This window comes from Bos grunniens, chromosome 27, assembly GCF_055505025.1.
Source record: "Bos grunniens cultivar Pamir isolate PY7600 chromosome 27, Bosgru_T2T1.0, whole genome shotgun sequence".
In the NCBI taxonomy this organism is placed as follows: Eukaryota; Metazoa; Chordata; class Mammalia; order Artiodactyla; family Bovidae; genus Bos; species Bos grunniens.
In genome coordinates, this window is record NC_141191.1 from 9,382,300 (window position 1) to 9,402,352 (window position 20,053).

Genomic DNA, 20,053 nt, shown 5'->3' on the forward strand with positions numbered 1-20,053 from the left:
TGCAGATGAAATAGAAATTTATGATTTTCAGACATTTAGAATTATTTTACTCCCTTATCGATACTGTAAGAAGTTCTGCAATAACGTTGGCAGCTGGAGCTGTGGGATAAGGTGTAATCTTGGTCTACCGATGTAGTTTCTGATACAGAGTCTGCAGAGCTGGCATAGAGAGCTTGGGGTGGCTGTAAGAAACGTGAAAGTATTTGTTTATTAAAATCAAAATGGATTTTTCTGTGTTGTAAGACACATGAAATCAAACCACAAAAAAAAAGACAGTGCTTTGCAATAAATTAGGGCAGTATAACCATTGTGCGTTTGTACATGCTCAGTTTTGTCTGACTCTTTGCCACCCCATGGACTGTAGCTCACCAAGTTCCTCTGTCCATGGAATTTCCAGGCAAGAACACTGGAGTGGGTTGCCATTTCCTCCTCCAGGGGATCTTCACAACCCAGGGACCGAACCCGGCAATGTAAGTGTACACTTTACCACTACACCACCTGGGAAACCCATTAACCTAGGGATATTCATATAAGCATATGTGTATTGCTTTTATTTGTAAGACTTTATTATAATTGAGATATAATCCATGCATGTTCTTTAAAATATTTTACTCTTCGGGCTTATGAAATTATTGTTGTTTATAAAGCCTCAAAAACAAGGCTTTTTGCTTTTTGAAGGAGATATAAATCTCCTGCTTTATGCAGGACATATAAATCAAAAGCTCCAAGAAGTTTATGCACTAAAAGGGGAATTAAAAAAACTTTTTTTCCTCAAATTAGATTAACTATTTAAGCCAAAGCAAATTTTTCTCTAGTGTCTAGACCAGGCTTTAGAATTTCTGTTTTAGAATAAAAATACTTCATGATTATGTTTCTATAACACACTATTGATGATGCACATCCTTATAAAATGGGGCATATTTCAAGATATATATTAATAAATATATATTTATTTAAACAGAATCAACATATTATTTACTGTCAAAAATAATATATTTAACTTAAACTGAAGGAATACAGAATTTAGGTAAGATGAGAACAAAGAAAATAAAAATCCTCATGATACCTTCTTTATGGATGCAACCCAAGTTAAAAAGTTATCTTCCTTCAAAAAATATTCCAAATGCTATGTCATTGTTATTTTACATGCCAACAAAAAGTCTTCTAATTTCATCTATCTCAAGCCCTTCAAAATGTTTTTAATGCCCTCGTAGATTCTTCTTACCTTCATGTTGAAGCAATAATCTTTCCACCAGACTATTAGAAGTCGCTACGTCGACAGGTCGCAGAAGATCTGTGTTTTTGGCGTTGATATCCGCTCCAAATTCTAGCAGTAAGTTTACAATTTCTGTACAGGACTGTTGAGCAGCAGCGTGTAATGGAGTATCCCAATATTTGCCTTTTTGTACATCAGCACCTACATGGAAATGAGGAGTGATGGTTTGTGAGACGAATCACCTACCTCAGCAAGGGGAGGCCAGTGTGTCAGCCACAAAGAGGACCTCAATTCTCTGTAATGAGCTACTTCTTTGTATGCAATATATATGCACAATGCAGATTTCATAAATATGCTTCATACATACATGTATTGAATCTTAAAATGCAATACACCTGGATGGAGAGTTCACACTTTTGTTAAGTCCTCTAATATTTTTCTCTATGCTTGAAAAATTTCATAATAAATTATTTAAAAAAAAATTTTAAACAATTCCCAAAGTAATCATATTAACTAGTATTTATAGTGCACAATTAGGTTGACATATCCATTTTCCTCACAATGGATCATTCTTAGGATTATTCAAGAGCTTATTGTTCTTTTCATTTATTTTAGGGCAATAGAACTCTTTGGTTTCTCAGAAAACTTATGACTATAGATACGTGAGCTCTTTGGGTAAAATGTACACAAATTCATCCCCCTCTCACTCAGGTAGTTTAATTCAGTATATATATAAAGGCACTGAGCCTTTTAAGTAGAAAAGCACATTATATTTCTGCATGCAAAGTACGTTTTTAAAATGCTTGTATTAAAATATCCTTACATGTTAAATTACCTATTACACAGTTATTTTATCTTGGTGCAAAGCCCTGGCACATAGTGGTCATTTGACACACGTGCAGTGAATATGTGCTGTTTAGTACTGTAAAGAATAATGATCCCATTTTCCAATGCATAAAAAGTTACACCACCAAGACAGGCCTGTTAATAAAAATCCATTAAGTCCTTCTCAGCTCTGCTTTCTGACACCATCAATAAAACTGATGATGTTTATAAGAAGCAACACATTTCATGAGTCCCTCTATGGCCCTCCTGATACTCTCAAGTTTCAGTAAATGTATTTGTTTTCAATATTTTTAAATCAAATGTAAAAGATTTAGTGAAAAAATATATTTCATAACAAAATCTCCACAGGGGAAGCATACATTTCATCGGTTATACCAATTTTATGGGCGATCAGAGCCTGAAAATAACAACCAATCCACAATTATTAACAATACTGCTTCAGTTTTTTTGTTTTTTGTTTTTTTTTTTACCCAATATAAAATATCGGGAAGAGAATAATATTGCAAGCAAAATAAAGCAGGTTGTAAAGAATAAACTCTTCTGGTTATACAAATTTATGGGTGACCATAGCCAGAAAATAACTATCTGCCAGCCATTATTAGCAGAACTCACATTTAAGACTCTTACTAGGTATAAAGAGAAAGAAATATGGATACAGACACTGCTTGAAGAAGTCTATAATTTAGCCAAGATGAAGTGCTGCTGCTGCTGCTAAGTTGCTTCAGTCGTGTCCGACTCTGTGCGACCCCATAGATAGCAGCCCACCAGGCTCCCCCATCCCTGGGATTCTCCAGGCAAGAACACTGGAGTGGGTTGCCATTTCCTTCTCCAATGCATGAAAGTGAAAAGTGAAAGTGAAGTCGCTCAGTCGTGTCCGACCCTCAGTGACCCCATGGACTGCAGCCTTCCAGGCTCCTCCGTAACACATAATAGGATTACTAAAAATATATGTGACTTCCCTGGTGGCTCAGATGGTAAAGAATCTGCCTGCAATGTGCGAGACCCAAGTTCCATCCCTGAGTTGGGAAGATCCCCTGGAGAAGGGAATGGCAACCCACTCTAGTATTCTTGCCTGGAAAATCCCATGGGCAGAGGAGTCTGGAGGGCTACAGTCCATGGGGTCGCAAAAAGTTGGACTGAGTGATTAATACTTTCACTTTCATATATCAGAGTCTGAATGAGTGTCATAAACAATAAAAACCACAGAAATCCATTTATTCATTTTATGTATATTTTGAGCACCTGCCACATGAGAGGCATTGGGCTAGAGGGAAGAGTTGATGGAAAAAAAGATATAATTCATATCTTAAAAGGGCTCGCAGTCCTAGAGTGGAAAATACCACATGTTCTCAGAAGATTATGAATAGTTTCTTAGGGCTGAAGCTGAACGTTAAGGAATTGGCTTGTTTCAATAAAGTGAAAGGGTATTAAATCTTTTTGGGTAAATTACAAAACGGGGCAAAGTCTTGAAAGACAAGGTTACCTAAGCAGTTATAAGTGAAGTGAAGTGAATTCGCTCAGTCGTGTCAGATTCTTTGCGACCCCGTGAACTGTGGCCTACCAGACTCCTCAGTCCATGGAATTTTTCAGGAGTATTTTTACTGGAGTAGGTTGCCATTTCCTTCTTCAGGGAAGCAGTTATAATCCCTAACATTTCTTTTGATAGGTTTGCTCACAGAGATAGAGCTATTTGGCACCATTATATCCAACCTTGAGGATTTTAATTTTATGACCTTTTATAGGTAGGACTTTTGGAGTTTTGAGATCAAGTGGAGTTACCACAAATGTGCTTCCTTCTATGGATTTTAGAGTTATAGGTGAGGATGCTTAGAATAAGAACATTTTTATCCATAAGGTGTAATTTTTAAAGAAGCTTATTTAGAGAAGTCAATACGAAGCTGAAGAACTGCTTGTGTGTACAGACAGAATGGAAGATGGGATATAGAAAATTACCAGCGTAAAGAAGCTTCCGGACACAATGGAACTGCTGGGACATGCAAGCTACATACAGAGGGGTTCCCAGATGAGGAATGTCTTGGTCAACATCTACACCCCAGGATATCAGGATTTCCAGGCATTCGTGGTGACCTGCCAACACAAAGTACAGGTGAGTTTGCGTCTCCTGAAGACCTGTCCCCCCACCTCCAACACACAGCTGCCCACCCCCGCCCCGCCCCAGGCTTCTCCCTGCAGCCTCATTCACTATGCCTGTGGCTGAAGGAGCTTTCTCCCCTTGTCCCTTCACCCAGTCACAGTCACCTTTGCTGGCTGCCTCGTGCGTAGGGGAAGGAAGGCAGGACTCCAGCTGGGGTTTGGCGCCATATTCCAGGAGCAGCTCTGTGCAGCTGGTGCTGCCCTGTGAGCACGCGTTGAATAAGGGGGTCACGCCATCTATGGTGATCGCGTTTACCTAAACCAAACCAGAGCTCTGATAATGAGAGTCACAGAACCACTCGCCATTCCTGTCAGGCATTTAAAACAGGTATGTGCGTAGAAACAGATATTAACTGAGAAGGTGTGTGCAGCAAACGTGACAGCAAACATATTAACTGAGAAGGTGTGTGCAGCAAACGTGAGCTATTTAAGCTCACACACACATCCGTAAGCAGAGCTTGAAAATGCTAAGGGATAAATAGAAACATGATGTGGTGGATAATCCACAGGAGTGGGCATGCAACTAGTGGAATTCTGAGAAAAAAAAAATACTCTAGAATCAAATACACAGAAATGAGTTAAATAATTAGGTACTTTATAGTTAGGGAAAAAATGTACAAATGTAATAGTGATGAAGCCACTTTGCTGGCTGGCAGCTGAAATTGGAAATCTTATTTCTGAGAATTTATCTAAAAAAAAAAATTCAAAAGATGAGCACACATTATAGCTTAAAGATGTTCATCTATTGTTATTTGGAATTGCAAAAGCAGGAAATAGCCTAAGGGATACTCCATACCCTGCAGCGTGCTACCCATCTTTTACAAAGATTGGAAATCGTGCTTGGAGTGCTAGCGGGCAATTTGAGAGCTCTCTTTTTGTTCCATTTTTGAAAACTACTAAGAAGGAAAGCAAGAAGGCAAGAGAAGCAAAATGAGGACTTTGCCTGCTTCTCTCAGTCAGCCCATGTGGGACGGGGAACGCTTTTCGGGGCACTTACGTTGGCTCCGGCTTGCAGAAGCGTCCTGGCACAGGCCACGTGATCTCCAAGGCAGGCTTCGTGTAACGGCGTGACATGGTCTATGGTCACTGCGTTGACATTATAACCCTAAATATGACATCAGTAATTTTGAAACGTGAGCAGAAAGTCAGATAAAAATGCCCTGTGTGAATTGTCATTAGAAGGTGATAGCAAAGACCAGAACATCTCAGGAAAATTGGGTTTCAGTTTAGCAGGCTTGACCAGTTCAAATGCCCAGATTCACGCAGCTGTCAGATCCCCTGAATCAAACTGTTGTAACCATCATATTGCATCCCACACAGCCTTAAGTGGTTTGTCCAACAGATTCTGAGCCACCTTGACATATTTAGGGCAGCTTGCTCTGAGCCCCATCAACTAGATTATATGCTGGTGGTTAACAAGTCTCAATACAGAGTCAGTTAGATGTGAGTTTGAAGCGCCATAATGCAGTATCTTTTTAAATTTGGATTGCTACTCTAACCTCTAAATATATTGGTACAATTAAATGAGATGATACATGCAAAACAATAATGATTAAAATGCCCAGCATACAGAAAATGTCTTATTTTATTATTCAATCAAAATTAAGTAAAATCTAAATATTTTTATTCCAAATAGACTATAATGATATCAGCTAAAATATTTAACTATTGCTAGGGAAAAAAGGTTCCTTGCCTTCCTGCTATATTTGATAATTCACTCTATCGACAGTCATACTACCATCGTCACAGGAAGATTTTCGTGGTCAAAGCCCCATAGCATCTTATAGGTTACCATGATCTATAACAACACCAGGAAGGACACGAAGAATCTTGAAGTGAAGGCAAGAAAATAAATATCACCCCAAATCTTTGCTACTAACGAGTGTCGATTTTTTAAGATCCCTTGAATCACCCTGTCAGAGGTTTCAGATTGGCTGGTCTGCAGCCAGACCTGGAGAGCTGATTCCCAGCCACTGCCCATGAGGGTGACTGATGACAGAAGCCTCTGAAAGGTCCAGGTTCCGTCTCACAAGGGCTCCGGACACAGCCTCTGACCCTCTCAGCTGGCCTGTCTGTGGACATGCGCTTACAAATCTCCTAAGACTCCTCCTCTCCAAGAACTGTGTGACCCTTTCAGAGGGGTTGCCCTTCAGCAGTTAGTGATGGTTTTGCAGTTTTTATTGTATATTTCATCAAGTAATGACCAAATCACATATCCCAGAACTGGAAGGCCCTAAGGAGTGTCTTGTTCTGCAACCTCAGTTCACAGGTGAGTAAAGGGAATCTCTGACATGCTGTGGTTCACTTCAAGTGCCAGCCAGGAGTCCAGGTGACCGGAGCCCAGGGCAGTGTTACTTCAAGTGAGTGACACAACCCTTTCTCCCCTCATAGTCATCTGAGAAAACTCCTGTCTCCCTGATTCTGAGAAGCACCAAGGCAAGGACTTCCGGATCTGGGTGTGCATTCATATCCCATTGGCCAAGCCAGAGTCCCTTATACTTTAAAAGGAATCTGTGCCTTTTTTTCCTCCAGTGAGTCTGATGATCAGAGAGGTGTAAAAATGACTGTTCTGTGGCGTTCATAGGCAAATCCCCATAACATACTACAGATTACCATAATGTAAAAAAGCACTGTTACAGCATCTGGTCTGATTATCCTTTCTTGGATATTTTATGACCGAACTAAGCCTGCAATTAACTGCACACCATTGTACCGATGTAAGCATATTTAAAATGTGTGATGAATAATACATATATCCAATTACTTCGTGCTGAAATATGTCTATCAATGAACAAATATACTGTGTGAGAATTTGAAATACTAAGGCATAAAACTATACCAAAATGTTTTAAAAGATGTTTCAAAAGATAAATGAGAAACTATGGATTTGGCTAACAATATTGGTTTTAGAAAAGGCAGAGGAACCAGAGATCAAATTTCCAACATCTGCTGGATCATGGAAAAATCAAGAGAGTTCCAGAAAAACATCTATTTCTGCTTTATTGACTATGCCAAAGCCTTTGACTGTGTGGATCACAATAAACTGTGGAAAATTCTGAAAGAGATGGGAATACCAGACCACCTGATCTACTTCTTGAGAAATTTGTATGCAGGTCAGGAAGCAACAGTTAGAACTGGACATGGAACAACAGACTGGTTCCAAATAGGAAAAAGAGTACGTCAAGGCTGTATATTGTCACCCTGTTTATTTAACTTATATGCAGAGTACATCAGGAGAAACGCTGGACTGGAAGAAACACAAGCTGGAATCAAGATTGCTGGGAGAAATATCAATAACCTCAGATATGCAGATGACACCACCTTATGGCAGAAAGTGAAGACGAACTAAAAAGCCTCTTGATGAAAGTGAAAGTGGAAAGTGAAAAAGTTGGCTTAAAGCTCAATATTCAGAAAACGAAGATCATGGCATCCGGTCCCATCACTTCATGGGAAATAGATGGGGAAACAGTGGAAACAGTGTCAGACTTTATTTTTCTGGGCTCCAAAATCACTACAGATGGTGACTGCAGCCATGAAATTAAAAGACGCTTACTCCTTGGAAGGAAAGTTATGACCAACCTAGATAGCATATTCAAAAGCAGACATTACTTTGCCAACAAAGGTCCGTCTAGTCAAGGCTTTGGTTTTTGCTGTGGTCATGTATGGATGTGAGAGCTGGACTGTGAAGAAGGCTGAGCACCGGAGAATTGATGCTTTTGAACTGTGGTGTTGGAGAAGATTCCTGAGAGTCCCTTGGACTGCAAGGAGATCCAACCAGTCCATTCTGAAGGAGATCAGCCCTGGCATTTCTTTGGAAGGAATGATGCTAAAGCTGAAACTCCAGTACTTTGGCCACCTCATGCAAAGAGTTGACTCATTGGAAAAGACTCTGATGCTGGGAAGGATTGGGGGCAAGAGGAGAAGGGGACAACAGAGGATGAGATGGCTGGATGGCATCACTGACTCGATGGACGTGAGTCTGTGTGAACTCTGGGAGTTGGTGATGGACAGGGAGGCCTGGCGTGCTGCGATTCATGGGGTCGCAAAGAGTCGGACACGACTGAGCGACTGATCTGATCTGATCTGATGAGTTAAAATAAAAAGCTAGTAAAAGTTATCAAGCAATTTTGTTGTTTTTGAGTTGATTACTATTGATAATGAATGCTGTATGCTCAGGGAACAGAGACATATTTTAAACTATAGGTTAATCATAAACTTATGTATTATAATATATTGCATTATAAAATTATATGTTATATTTTACCTGTGATAATAATGTTCTCAGAGCTAGAAGACGACCTTGACTGGCTGCTTCATGTAGTGGTGACCGATCTGCCCAGGAACCTTCCAGAAAAGAAAGAAAACAAAAATCTGTGAGTTAAAGCAAACCTTTATGGTGGTGGTTGTTGTCAACTCTTTTTAACCCTATGGAAATGGCAACCCACTCCAGTATTTTTGCCTGGAGAATCCCATGGACAGAGGAGCCTGGCAGGCTACAGTCCATTAGGTCTCAAAGAGTCAGACACAGAGGAGCACGCACGCACCCGGCACCAACTCTTCGAGGTACGTTTCATTATTATTTCTGTTTTAAAGTTGAGGAAGTGAAAGCTCTGGAAGAAAGGAAAACATTTAAAAAGAGCCAGATAGTCTAGTTCCAGAACTGAATTGTTACATCTCCATTGCCCTTGTTTTGCCTTTCCATCCAGCATTATTTCCTGCTTATCCAAGAAATTAATAAGCTCAACATCCAATTCTTTGAATTATCAACTGAACAAAGAATTATCTTTTATTAGGTTTGGGGTATTGTTTCTTTCCAGGATGCAACACTCCCATATCATATTAAAAGCAGAATTGAATTAGTGTACCCCAATAAATATTTGTTAACAGAGCAAATCTGGCAGGAAAATAATAATTTATAAGAATTGAAGCCTTATGTTCTCACAAAATAAAATGCTAAAGTCACCATCATAAGTAAGTCTTTGGGGGAAACACTTATGTTTCCAGTTCCATCTATGAAGATAAAATTCAATGCTTTCAAAATCATACGCAATTGTTTGTTTTATCATTAAACAATTTGACTGCAGAGCACAACTCTGGAGGCCTTCAGAACATATATCAGTTTTCTTGGTGAATGCTTAAATAAGCAAATTATTAACTTTCCAAACAGACTGCCTGTGTAAAACCACTGTGTTCATTTACTGAGCACAGCAGTAGTAAATTAACAACGTTTTAAGTAATCAATGCTTAAATACATGTTTGAATTTAAATATTCATTTATAATATTTATAATGATTTATAATGCTCCCTCCTGTATAATGGGTTAATAAATGTCATTATCCTTAATTTATCACTGAACGCCGTGTGCTGAATTGTATGAGGCTGATCTATCACCGCCCGTTCTTCCACCGCCACTGGCTAATATGGGCATTAACCAGATGCTGGCACTCAGAACAGTCTACAGAAATGGGCTTTTGGATTCATTTTTGGACACATTTCTTTCTAGTAAACTATTAAGACTGTAAGGGGCAGCAAAATTCATAATACTTACAACTGAGGGGTACTAGATATTCCTATTTTACATACAATTTATCCATCAAAATGATTTCATTAGTCTTCTGGACCATTCAGCATTGCTTGCTGTTGTTCACAAAAGACAGAAAAAATGGAAAAGCATCATTCAGAAAATAGGCCACATCAGGGCCAAAATAAAGAAATGTAAGTGTTTACTGAATTCACTACCCATCACAGCCCCCTATTCTCCTCCAAGATGGTCACAGAGCTTTCTGTACCCATTGTCATTTTCTTTATCACCAAGCCTCAAGTCCTTTACGGTGGAAGAAAAAAAAAAAACTGAAGCCAGAGTTTTGTATGTGCATTTGCTATATTATCTCTATTCATAAGACCTCCACTGGCATGAAAGGGGAGTTAAATGTCACACGGTCTGCGGGAGAGTGTGGGTGGTGGTCAGTGAGAAACCCACTGGGAATAGATGGTGCAGGCGAGGGCTCCCTTGGCCTGAAAGGCAGGGGTCAGTCTTCTGAGAGCCACTTCCCTGTTACTAATATTTTCCTGGATGAACTCAGCTCTGCTCACCTGCCCAGGAGCCCTGCTGCTTGTGGCCTAAAAGCAGTGGGATGGGCTAGAGGAGGAGGAGGTGAGAGAAATGGAGACCAGGAGGAAGAGAGAGATGAGATGCAGGTTGGAGCCCAGAAGGGTCATGGAGGAAAAAGACTGAGGGACTTGGCAGGCCTGGCCTTGAACCCCAGATTAGGATGGTAGCCTTCAGGGAGGACCTAAACTCTCTGCGGGTCAATTTGCTCATAAAATAGGAAAAATACTACCTGTGAGACAGGATTGAGAGCAGGCTAGAAAGGAGCATGCTAAGTGCATGCCTGCCATGTAAATGCACAAATAATACCTAGCATCCTTAGTTAAATATGAACTGATAAATACAGGAGGTTTTTAATATGAATTTAAAGGAACAATTCTTCTCCAAAATTAGGGGAACTTGAGCCATAAGTAACAGCATCTATCGACCAAAATGATTTTCCGTGCTATCAGCTTAATTAAATAAACCATATAAAACAATTGAATGATTCATAAATGTATTTAAGCCAATGACCAACACTGTTGCTATCTTTTTCTTTCCTAAGTAAGCTCTGAGAAATAAAGTCATAGCAATCCATTACAGGAGTAATTTATAGTACATGCTGGCGAGTCAATGCAAAAAAGTTTTTGTTTTGAATTCTGCTTACTTAACTCCCAAGCAACCCCACCTGGTCTGCTTCCTTATAATTCCTTAGATGAATTTCTATAATTAATCTGGTAACATGTGAGAATCAGAGGATCCATTACGCTCCAGTTTCTGTTTTGAGCTAAACCTTCACCCCTCCCTGCTTCTCCCTTTCAAAATCTGGAAATCAACTGCAAATTTCTATTCAGATATATTCAATATTAAATATCTTACCTTTCAATACAGATATGCTTTACAGTAGAAAGATTTATAAACTTTCTCAAGACCAAAAAAAGATAAATATCTTCATTTACAACTTTTTAAATTCTACAATCTTGTTAGACTTTACATTGGGTATCTAAGATTTAAAAAATAAAATTTCAGTTGAACTCCTTAGGATAAATTATTCAATGTGAAAATGTTTTACAAGAAGTCTGTAACTTTCACCAGCTAATCTAATGCCCACTGCTTTGGTCTCCCTGTAGCCACACAGGAGGCGAGTGTCTATATTTAGAAATAACACCGGTTCCAGGGCATCTGGTATATAATTTACAGGGAGAGAGCCTGTCGTATTCTGTAAACAACCACCTTACCAAAGCAAAAACATTCACGTTCTCAGACATTTACGGGTCCGTAGGGGTCTATAACATACCTAAATCACCATCTCCCCACGGCATTTCAAGCCAGCCACTGTTGAGGTAAATCCGACTCATATCTTTTTTTGATCAGCATTAAAAAAAAAAAAAAGTCACTTGCCATGTATGTGTTAGCTCTGTTCAGCCATTTTATGCAGCTCTAAGCTCCTTGTAATGTGACCTTTTACCTCTAAAAAGCAAAACAGCTTTTGGAAAATCAGATTTCTTTTCAGAATTGCCTCTTACTATTGCTCAGTGCTGTTTGAGAAACTGACTGTTCCCAATTCATTTTTCCCCTCTTCTTACAGTATGTGTTCTGCAATGAAATAAAAGTATTACACTTGGATCTCTGCCCAGGGTTATGATGAAACCATTTTATTTTTCAGAAAGTCTTTGCCTTCTCCCCATCCTAGTCCCATCAGCAGATGTGGAAGCAGGACTCATCAGAGAGCAAATTTAGGAGTGGTACAGGGGGCTCTCTGGGTTTGGGTCACACCGGATTTTCCTTAATGGTCCCAAACAGGAATGTCAGGACGGTCACCTCAAACAGGAGATGACAAGGAGAGGTGAAAAGCAATGACATCTTCATATATGAATCAGAGAGCAAAATGCTAATACACTTTACAGACTGCAGGTCTTAAATCAACAATCCTGCTTGTGATGAATGTGGATTTACTGTGAAGTCGAGAATCTGGAACTTCCACGGCCACTTTTTAAAACTATGCAATTTCATGTTATTTGTCTTAAAGAAGATCCAAAGATGTGGTGAAGTTTCAGACTCAACAACATCTAACGCATCCCTATCCACAGATTTATAAAATACTTTTAAAATCACCGGGGATTTACTGACCCTTACTGAGTACTTTTCTGTTGAGCAGATTAATAGAGCCACACAAATCCTTGAGGACGTGGTTGATTAGGGAAGTAACATGTTGCCAAAACCAGTCTCTTCAAAGACTGAGACCATCCTTGTCTTTCCACTCAGATTACGTCCTTGTCGTTCACTTCCTGAACATAATGCTAGTCCAGATCTGAGACCACCAGAGCGAGCTGTACCTTGGAAACTTCGGGTATGTGTGCGGACTTGCACGGACCTGCCACTTACTCTGATTGATTTCCTGCTCATGATCTAGCAGCCCTCCATTATCTTACAAGAATACAGGGTATGGGGCTGGAACAGAAAACACACACACACACACACACACACAGATAAATGAAAACATTGCTTCAGTTTGTCTCAAGAAATAGGACTAAATTTTTAACGAAGTAAAGATAGTAGTTCTCCCGTGAATATCCAAAATCAAGGGAGAAAGACTATTTAACACACTTCATAAAAACCAGTAACCATTGCTGCTGTGGACAGAGCCTGCTGGACTTCATCACAGAGACCTGAGCTCAGAGGCCAGCACAGATGGACTCTTAAGCCTCAGTTTTCTTACCTTTAAAGGGAAGGATAATTCTGTTTCCATCATAGGATTGTAGTGAACACGAATGTACTTAGCACATTTGTACTAAACGCATGTGAAATATGACAATACAATCCAAATTCCATTTTAAACAAATACCTCTGTATGTCTGTCCTATGAGCTTTTCACTGCATCTTCTATACAGGAAATAGAGTAATTTAATTCATTTAAGATAAGAAAGGGCTTCCTTGGTGGCTCAGAGGTTAAAGCGTCTGCCTGGAATGCGGGAGACCTGGGTTCAATCCCTGGGTTGGGAAGATCCCCTGGCAAAGGAAATGGCAACCCCACTCCAGTACTCTTGCCTGGACAATCCCATGGAGGGAGGAGCCTGGTAGGCTACAATCCATGAGGTTGCAAAGAGTTGGACACGACTGAGCGGCTTCACTTTCATTTTCTAAGCTAAGAAAACTAACTCATCTTATTCCTCTTACATGTATCTGTAGGAGATCTAAATGGAAAGGGAACGGTCAAAATTCAGAGACAGTGGTCACATCCACACAGAGAGCTCTTCAATTTTTGTGACACATTACAAAATTTAATTCTGGACACTCCTGTAAATATTTTGCTGGCATCTCAAGACATTTCTAAAAGGAAAGTCATCACCTTTCTCTCAAAACCAACTATTCTTTTTGCTTGTCCATTGCTTTAAGACAGTGTTACCATCCCTTCTGTCACCTGGCACTAATAATATGGCCTTAAATTTAAGCATAGCAGTTTAAAGGAAAACTTCATATGTATTAACTATTTCATTTGCTTTTTTGCAGGGAGGCAGTTATTATTAAACAAGTTACTTCTCTTTAGTCTTTTATTTTTCGTGGATCTGCATCTCAAGCTCAGTCCTTGCCTCATCTACACTCAGTCTTGGGAAGATCTCTTCTAGTCCCATTGATGTAAATATTATCCACATGTTGATCACCCCAAATTTGTATCTTCAGACCAGCTCTGCCCTCTAAATTCAAGATGTGTATTTCCAACTGATTCTTCACCTTTTCCGCTTGGCTATCTAATTAGACCACGTAACTGAACACGTCGCAGACTGAACCTGTCTGTGATCCTCCCAGCTCTCCTTCCTATCAGTAAATGGCAACTCCATCATCCAGGTGCTTCAGGACCAACAGTCTTTGTGTATTCCTGAATTTCTATTTCTCACACGCCACGGTCAAACACCGGTAGGTCCTTTTGCCTCAACCATTCAAATATAATTCAGCTTTGACTATTGTCTCGTAACCTCCACTGCTACTACCCTAGTCCAAGCCACCAATATCCGCCTGACTTGATGCAAATGCCTCCTGACAGGTCTGTGTGTCTCCCCCCATGTGCTTCCAACAGTCTATCCAAACCACGGGGATCCTTGTAAAGTGAGAAACATTCCAATGGCTTTCTTTGTCCCCCAGAGTAAAATCCAAGGAATTTCCGATCAGCGTGACCAGTTCCACCCCTCCCCTACACCCGTGGTCCTCGTTCAGCCACGCTAAACATCTGGGCTTCCGTGCCCTCTGCCTGTGGGGCTTCTTTCTGAGAGACACACGGCTTATGGCCAGCTTTTGTTCTCCACTGGAATCGCCTCATAGGGGAGCTCTTCTCTGACCACCTTTTATGAGTCCGTCCTACCCCTATGACAGTACTCTTTCTGTCTCATTCTCCCGCTCTGTTTTTCTTCGTAGAATGTATTACTACTGCAGTGGAAGATCTTAGAAAGTGGGACTTGCTACAGTTTGCTCACTGCATATCCCGAACACCTACCACTTCAGTAATGTCTATTGATGGATGAATACTGCATATCCCGAACACCTACCAACCACTTCAGTAATGTCTATTGATGGATGAATACTGCATATCCCGAACACCTACCAACCACTTCAGTAATGTCTATTGATGGATGAATACTGCATATCCCGAACACCTACCAACCACTTCAGTAATGTCTATTGATGGATGAATACTGCATATCCCGAACACCTACCAACCACTTCAGTAATGTCTATTGATGGATGAATACTGCATATCCCGAACACCTACCACTTCAGTAATGTCTATTGATGGATGAATACTGCATATCCCGAACACCTACCACTTCAGTAATGTCTATTGATGGATGAATACTGCATATCCCGAACACCTACCACTTCAGTAATGTCTATTGATGGATGAATACTGCATATCCCGAACACCTACCACTTCAATAATGTCTATTGATGGATGAATACACACTTGTTGATTTGTTAAATTGTCTTCTTTGTAGTCATCTGTTTTTTTTTTAATCCATGCTAATTTGTTCTCAATCTTTATTGATCACCATATTGTTTAAAAGTAATGAAAAAGAAATGTATGTTGGGCTGGGTGGTTGGGGCGGGGGGAAAAATCAGATTGCTTTCTCGGTCTATTAAAGAAATGAGTATTTTATCCGATTTAGAAATACAATTTGCATGTTTTACAAATTTATAATAATTTATAAACAATATCCATCAGACCCCAACCATTCTATAGTAAATGTAACTTTTACACTGTACGGGGATAGGGGGTTATTTTTATCTCTAAATCTGCACTTCCAACATTAAGTCTATCATCAACCATATTGACGTTTTACGAAAGTGTACACTTTTTCTTTTAAAAAATAATTCCCTTACACAGTTCTTTTTTGGCACTGTGCTCATTCTCCTCCATGGCTTTCATATTTTTATTATTAAAACTAAGAGCTCTATGGCAGGGCACTTTAAGGAAGTGCTTCTGTTCAGTTTTCTTGCCTTCTACCTTAAATGTTTCAAAATTCCCATATTTAATTGCTTGGAAATACTCTTTTCCTGCTCAATAGCAGCTTTCCTGGCTCCCACACCAACTTAGAAACACCTGCTGAACCGGAAAGGTAAGCAACCCAGGGACTACTGAGTTTACCCGGGTGTTTAACACACAGTCCTAAGAATGAGTCTGCAGGGGCATTTTCCAGACGCTCTAAGGTGAAGGACACAGTGCAGCCCTTGGCCATGCCATACATTTCCAGGTCAGAGTCCACATTCTGGAAAGCACCCACAGCTTCAAGTTAGTACTTGCAAAGACAATATCGTTTTTTCAGGACACCAACAGACTTGCAATGGCCGCTCTACTAACCTTGACTGGTCAGAATACCCCAGCTAGCTTTTCGCTTAGAAGAACATTCTTCTACGCTCGCTAGCCTTCTTTTCGGGAGGGTCTGCTTAATGCAGTTCCCTTCAACAGAAGCACCGTCTGTGGGCATAGTGGGGCTGGCGTTTCTGCCTGGACAGCGAGGGTCACGAGGCAAGGCTCCAGCCAGCAGCAAGGTCAGCAGCTGGATTTCTAACTACTTTCTTTCCTTCCCTTCGTGCTTTCACAGAGATTCCTGTGTGCTCACTGGAGGAGGGCCTCCACGTTGAACTCTGTGCAGAAACACGGGGAGCAGGGCTGGCAGGGTGGGGGCTGGGCCAGGAAGGCAGTAGCTTTTCTATTTTTAAAGTGGAGACCCAGCTGTCACCAGAAGTATTTAACTATCTGCGTGACACAGAAAGCAAAAATGTGCAAAAAAGTCACCTTCCCTAGTCAGAAACAGAATAGAAACGTGCTCTCTCTTGCAAGCATGAAAGCCTGTGTGAAATCTCTACAGATCCATCCAATGTAAAGTCGCCTGTTGATAACAGCAGTAAACAGCCTTGCAGCCAGAAAGCTCGGTCGTGACGGGTGACCGGCAAGCCTGTCTCCTCCATCCTCAGGAATAAATAGTGTGTGTGCATTAGGGTCAGATGGTAGCGAGCTCATGTTCTCATCTTGTAAGGATCTAAGTTTAGAATTGGCTTCTGTACAAAATCACAGTCTTCCTATTTATATAGGCATAGTTCCCTATTGTGATTTTTTTTTTTTTTCTGGAGGTCATTTCTAGACCAAAAGACGTCAGGAGTCAGTTTAAGTACAGCTGAGGTTTTTCACCCTAAAAGGCAGAGGATGGAGCAGCTGGACAGAAGAGAGGAAAAAAGCAAACATGTGCCTGGTATTTTTTTGTTGGCACATAAAGCTGAACAAGGAGCATGGTCCACGACTGAGTCAAGAGCAGTGGCTGAACCATGACAGGGTGCCAGGGATTAACTGAGCTGGGGATCCTGTTACATGGTATTAACCTACTGAGATGGGTCTAGATGAAAAATGGTTACAGATTCCATTATCTCTATTTTTCACCCACTATTACTAGGTTCTACTTTCTGTTGATATAATGGGAAAAAAATTGTTGGGGTACTACTTTCTTATAACAAGCCGGATAAGAGAAAAAAAAAAACATTTCATGAGTAAGATTATTTTCCCTGTTAATATCTGCTGCCACACTGCATTGCCAATATTTACTTCAAAGTTATCGTGAATGAATACCAAGAATATCTTTTCCTTATCTCGGATTAATTTCTAATCCTTGGAACTATGTGACCTGGGGCAAATAGCATGGTGATACCTCAGTTTCCTTCTCTATAAAATGAGGAGCTTGGAGGAGATGGTTCCTTTCTGGCTCCAACATTCTTTGATTCAGAGTCTAGGACTGATATAAAAGGGTAGGGTGGTTATGTGAGCTCTGGGCATATTATATCACTACACAAGAGGCCAGACATTTCCAATAAAACTGGAACTTGGCATCAGCTTAGCTGAGGCTATTTGTATGGGGGAGACATTCCTAGGTGGTGAGAAAACCTTAGAGGGTGGTCTAGAAAGGGGCTTTTTGAGTCCAGCGTGGTTGCAGGAGGCAGTTGTCACAAACCACTGGTTCTTCACCACAGGCTGGTACCCATAAACAGAGTCCAAGGATCTAAACAAGATGAGCAGTAAAAGTAAATACTGATCTTTGTTTCTAAAAACAAACTTCCATTTTAAGCTTTTGACATTTCGGCTTTGCCCTTTTCTTTTGTTATTGTAAAATAAATATAGAATCCTTTATTATAAGAATTGGGGCAGCTTTTGGTCTTAACAGTTTTGGACTTCTGGTCTTATAAGGATCTATTTCTATGTCTGCTCCTCTACGAGGCTGTGAACTCTGAGGACGTACATCCGTCATTCGACAAGCCCACCACTGCACCTCTTATAATGGGCAATCCAAAAAATGCTAGTTTAAGAGTAATTTGAATATAGAATTCCCAAGAAGCCTCAAGAAGGGCTTTCTATAGTCCATAGTGGGGAATAAGCAAATTTCCAGTGCAGTGGGGGAAAAAGTCACTGGATTTGACTATAGCCACATTTAGTTAGGTAAGATGTGTGTGACTTGTGGAATACCTATAATAATTCACATAAGTAATTAGGGGGACAAAGGAGATCACAGTTACTTCTTCCAAAAACTTTACATACATCAAAAGTATAAGTAATTTTTTAAAGCGACTCTATGGAATTGAAGGAAAATGTTTCAGTTAATTTGCTGGAGAAAATAAAGGATGAAAGATTGAACTGATTGTGCACAGCTGTATGATTTCATTAAAATATGCACAGTGAAGGGAATATGTTTGGGACAGCATCATTGAAATGCTGGGTATCTATGATCGTATGAATAAGAACTCACTGTGAAATCTCCAGACATAGCATCTTCCCAAGTGTAAATAAAAAAGTGAATTAGATAAACCACAGGATATTTTCAGGCTCTGAGTAGGCAGATGTTTTAAAGCAAAGCAGGATTAGATAAAACACTAAGGAAAAGTAAGAAGAATTCTATTTCACAGGTCATATTGGTCTGAACGTGTCTCAGAAAAAAGTATCTGAGATAGACTATAGACTGGAGATGGCATTCTATTACTACCCACAAAGACTAAAATGAAATTTTACACCTTGTAGGAAGGACGTGGGACGTGAACCAGGTCAATTCTCTTCCCAGGAGTCATTCTGTTCCTGTTTCAATAATGCTAGTGTATCTGAAAACACCAGGACCTATGTTTGGTCTGGTTACGAGTCCTCAGTGATAAAGAGACAATTAAAGTTGAAAAATCAAACTAGTCAATCCTAGAGGAAATCAACCCTAAATATTCATTGGAAGGACTGATGCTGAAGCTGAAGTTCTGAAACTTTGGCTACCTGATGCGCAGAACTGACTCACTGGAAAAGACCCCAATGCTGGGAAAGATTGAGGGCAAGAGGAGAAGAGGGCAGCAGAGGATGAGATGGTTGGATGGCATCACTAACTCAGTATACATGAGTTTGAGCGAGCTCCAGGAGATAGTGAAGGGCAGGGAAGCCTGGGGTGCTGCAGTCGACTGCTGCAAGTAGTCGGACATGACTTAGCGACTGAACAACTAGGTTGAAAAATCTTCACAGAAGGACGCTGAAAATCATTACAGAGATGGACGGGCTTCTGCAGGAGAGAAATCTTATTTAGATACTTCAAAATCGAAAGTTGAAATCTAAGAGGGATTATGATAGAAATCTACATAATCATATAAGTCACAGTTAAGTGTGAACAAACTTTTTCAAGACATTCTGAAACACTAGGAAGTTGGATCATGTTCTGACAGTTTTAAAACCTATATCTAGGGCACAAATGTAAACTCCTTTTTTTGTTTAAGTTTACACAGTTACAAACTTCAGGAGCTCGCTGCTCCAGAATGGTGGTATTTAGGAAAACTAATGAGTGAGTAACCAACAGGTAAAGATTTTTGAGGGTGTATTCCTGAGCTGGGGGACTTAGATCATTGGAGTTCCTCCACCATCAGGAAAGGAAGACTACGAGGAACAGACTCCTGCTTGGATGGGGGTTGACACCTTCCCTCATTATAACTACAAAATATTTCAAACACACATGCCATCCATCACCCAGGTTCAGTTACCAACTCACGGTTATTCTCGTTTTACCTACAGGCGACCCCTGTCCCTCCCCATCTCTATTCCTGTGATTATTTTGAAGCAAACCTCATCATGTCTTTCCACCTACAAATATTTCAGTGTGTATCTTTAAAAGATGCAGGCTCTTTGTAGTCATAACTACTATATCATAATCTCACAAAAACACTATTTCCAATATATCAGCTTCTACAGGTTA

General features: G+C 40.2%; 1 protein-coding gene and 1 long non-coding RNA gene across 4 annotated transcripts in view; one reads left to right on the forward strand and one right to left on the reverse strand.

Annotated features, from left to right (window-relative positions):
• Positions 1–20,053, reverse strand: part of ASB5 (ankyrin repeat and SOCS box containing 5) — a 39,562-nt gene continuing 19,509 nt past the window's right edge. The window contains exons 1-7 of one of the 2 annotated variants that reach the window (XM_086380999.1): positions 11,602–11,900; positions 8,481–8,560; positions 5,214–5,321; positions 4,322–4,472; positions 4,016–4,150; positions 1,226–1,417; positions 1–182 (exon numbers count right to left, since the gene is read on the reverse strand). In XM_086380999.1, the coding sequence (XP_086237125.1) occupies positions 55–182; positions 1,226–1,417; positions 4,016–4,150; positions 4,322–4,472; positions 5,214–5,321; positions 8,481–8,560; positions 11,602–11,662 (855 nt within the window). In that variant the 5' untranslated portion in view covers positions 11,663–11,900 and the 3' untranslated portion in view covers positions 1–54. Of the gene's footprint in view, positions 183–1,225; positions 1,418–4,015; positions 4,151–4,321; positions 4,473–5,213; positions 5,322–8,480; positions 8,561–11,601; positions 11,901–20,053 lie in introns of those variants that run through there. The other variant, XM_086380998.1, reaches the window with a different exon arrangement.
• Positions 8,678–15,466, forward strand: LOC147343511 (uncharacterized). 2 transcript variants are annotated; one of them, XR_015156476.1, is made up of 4 exons: positions 8,678–8,779; positions 12,570–12,654; positions 13,815–14,219; positions 14,715–14,844. It is a non-coding gene; the product is annotated as an uncharacterized LOC147343511 (long non-coding RNA). The 2 variants fall into 2 exon arrangements; XR_015156475.1 differs by lacking the exons at positions 8,678–8,779; positions 12,570–12,654 and having other exon boundaries at positions 13,354–14,219; positions 14,715–15,466.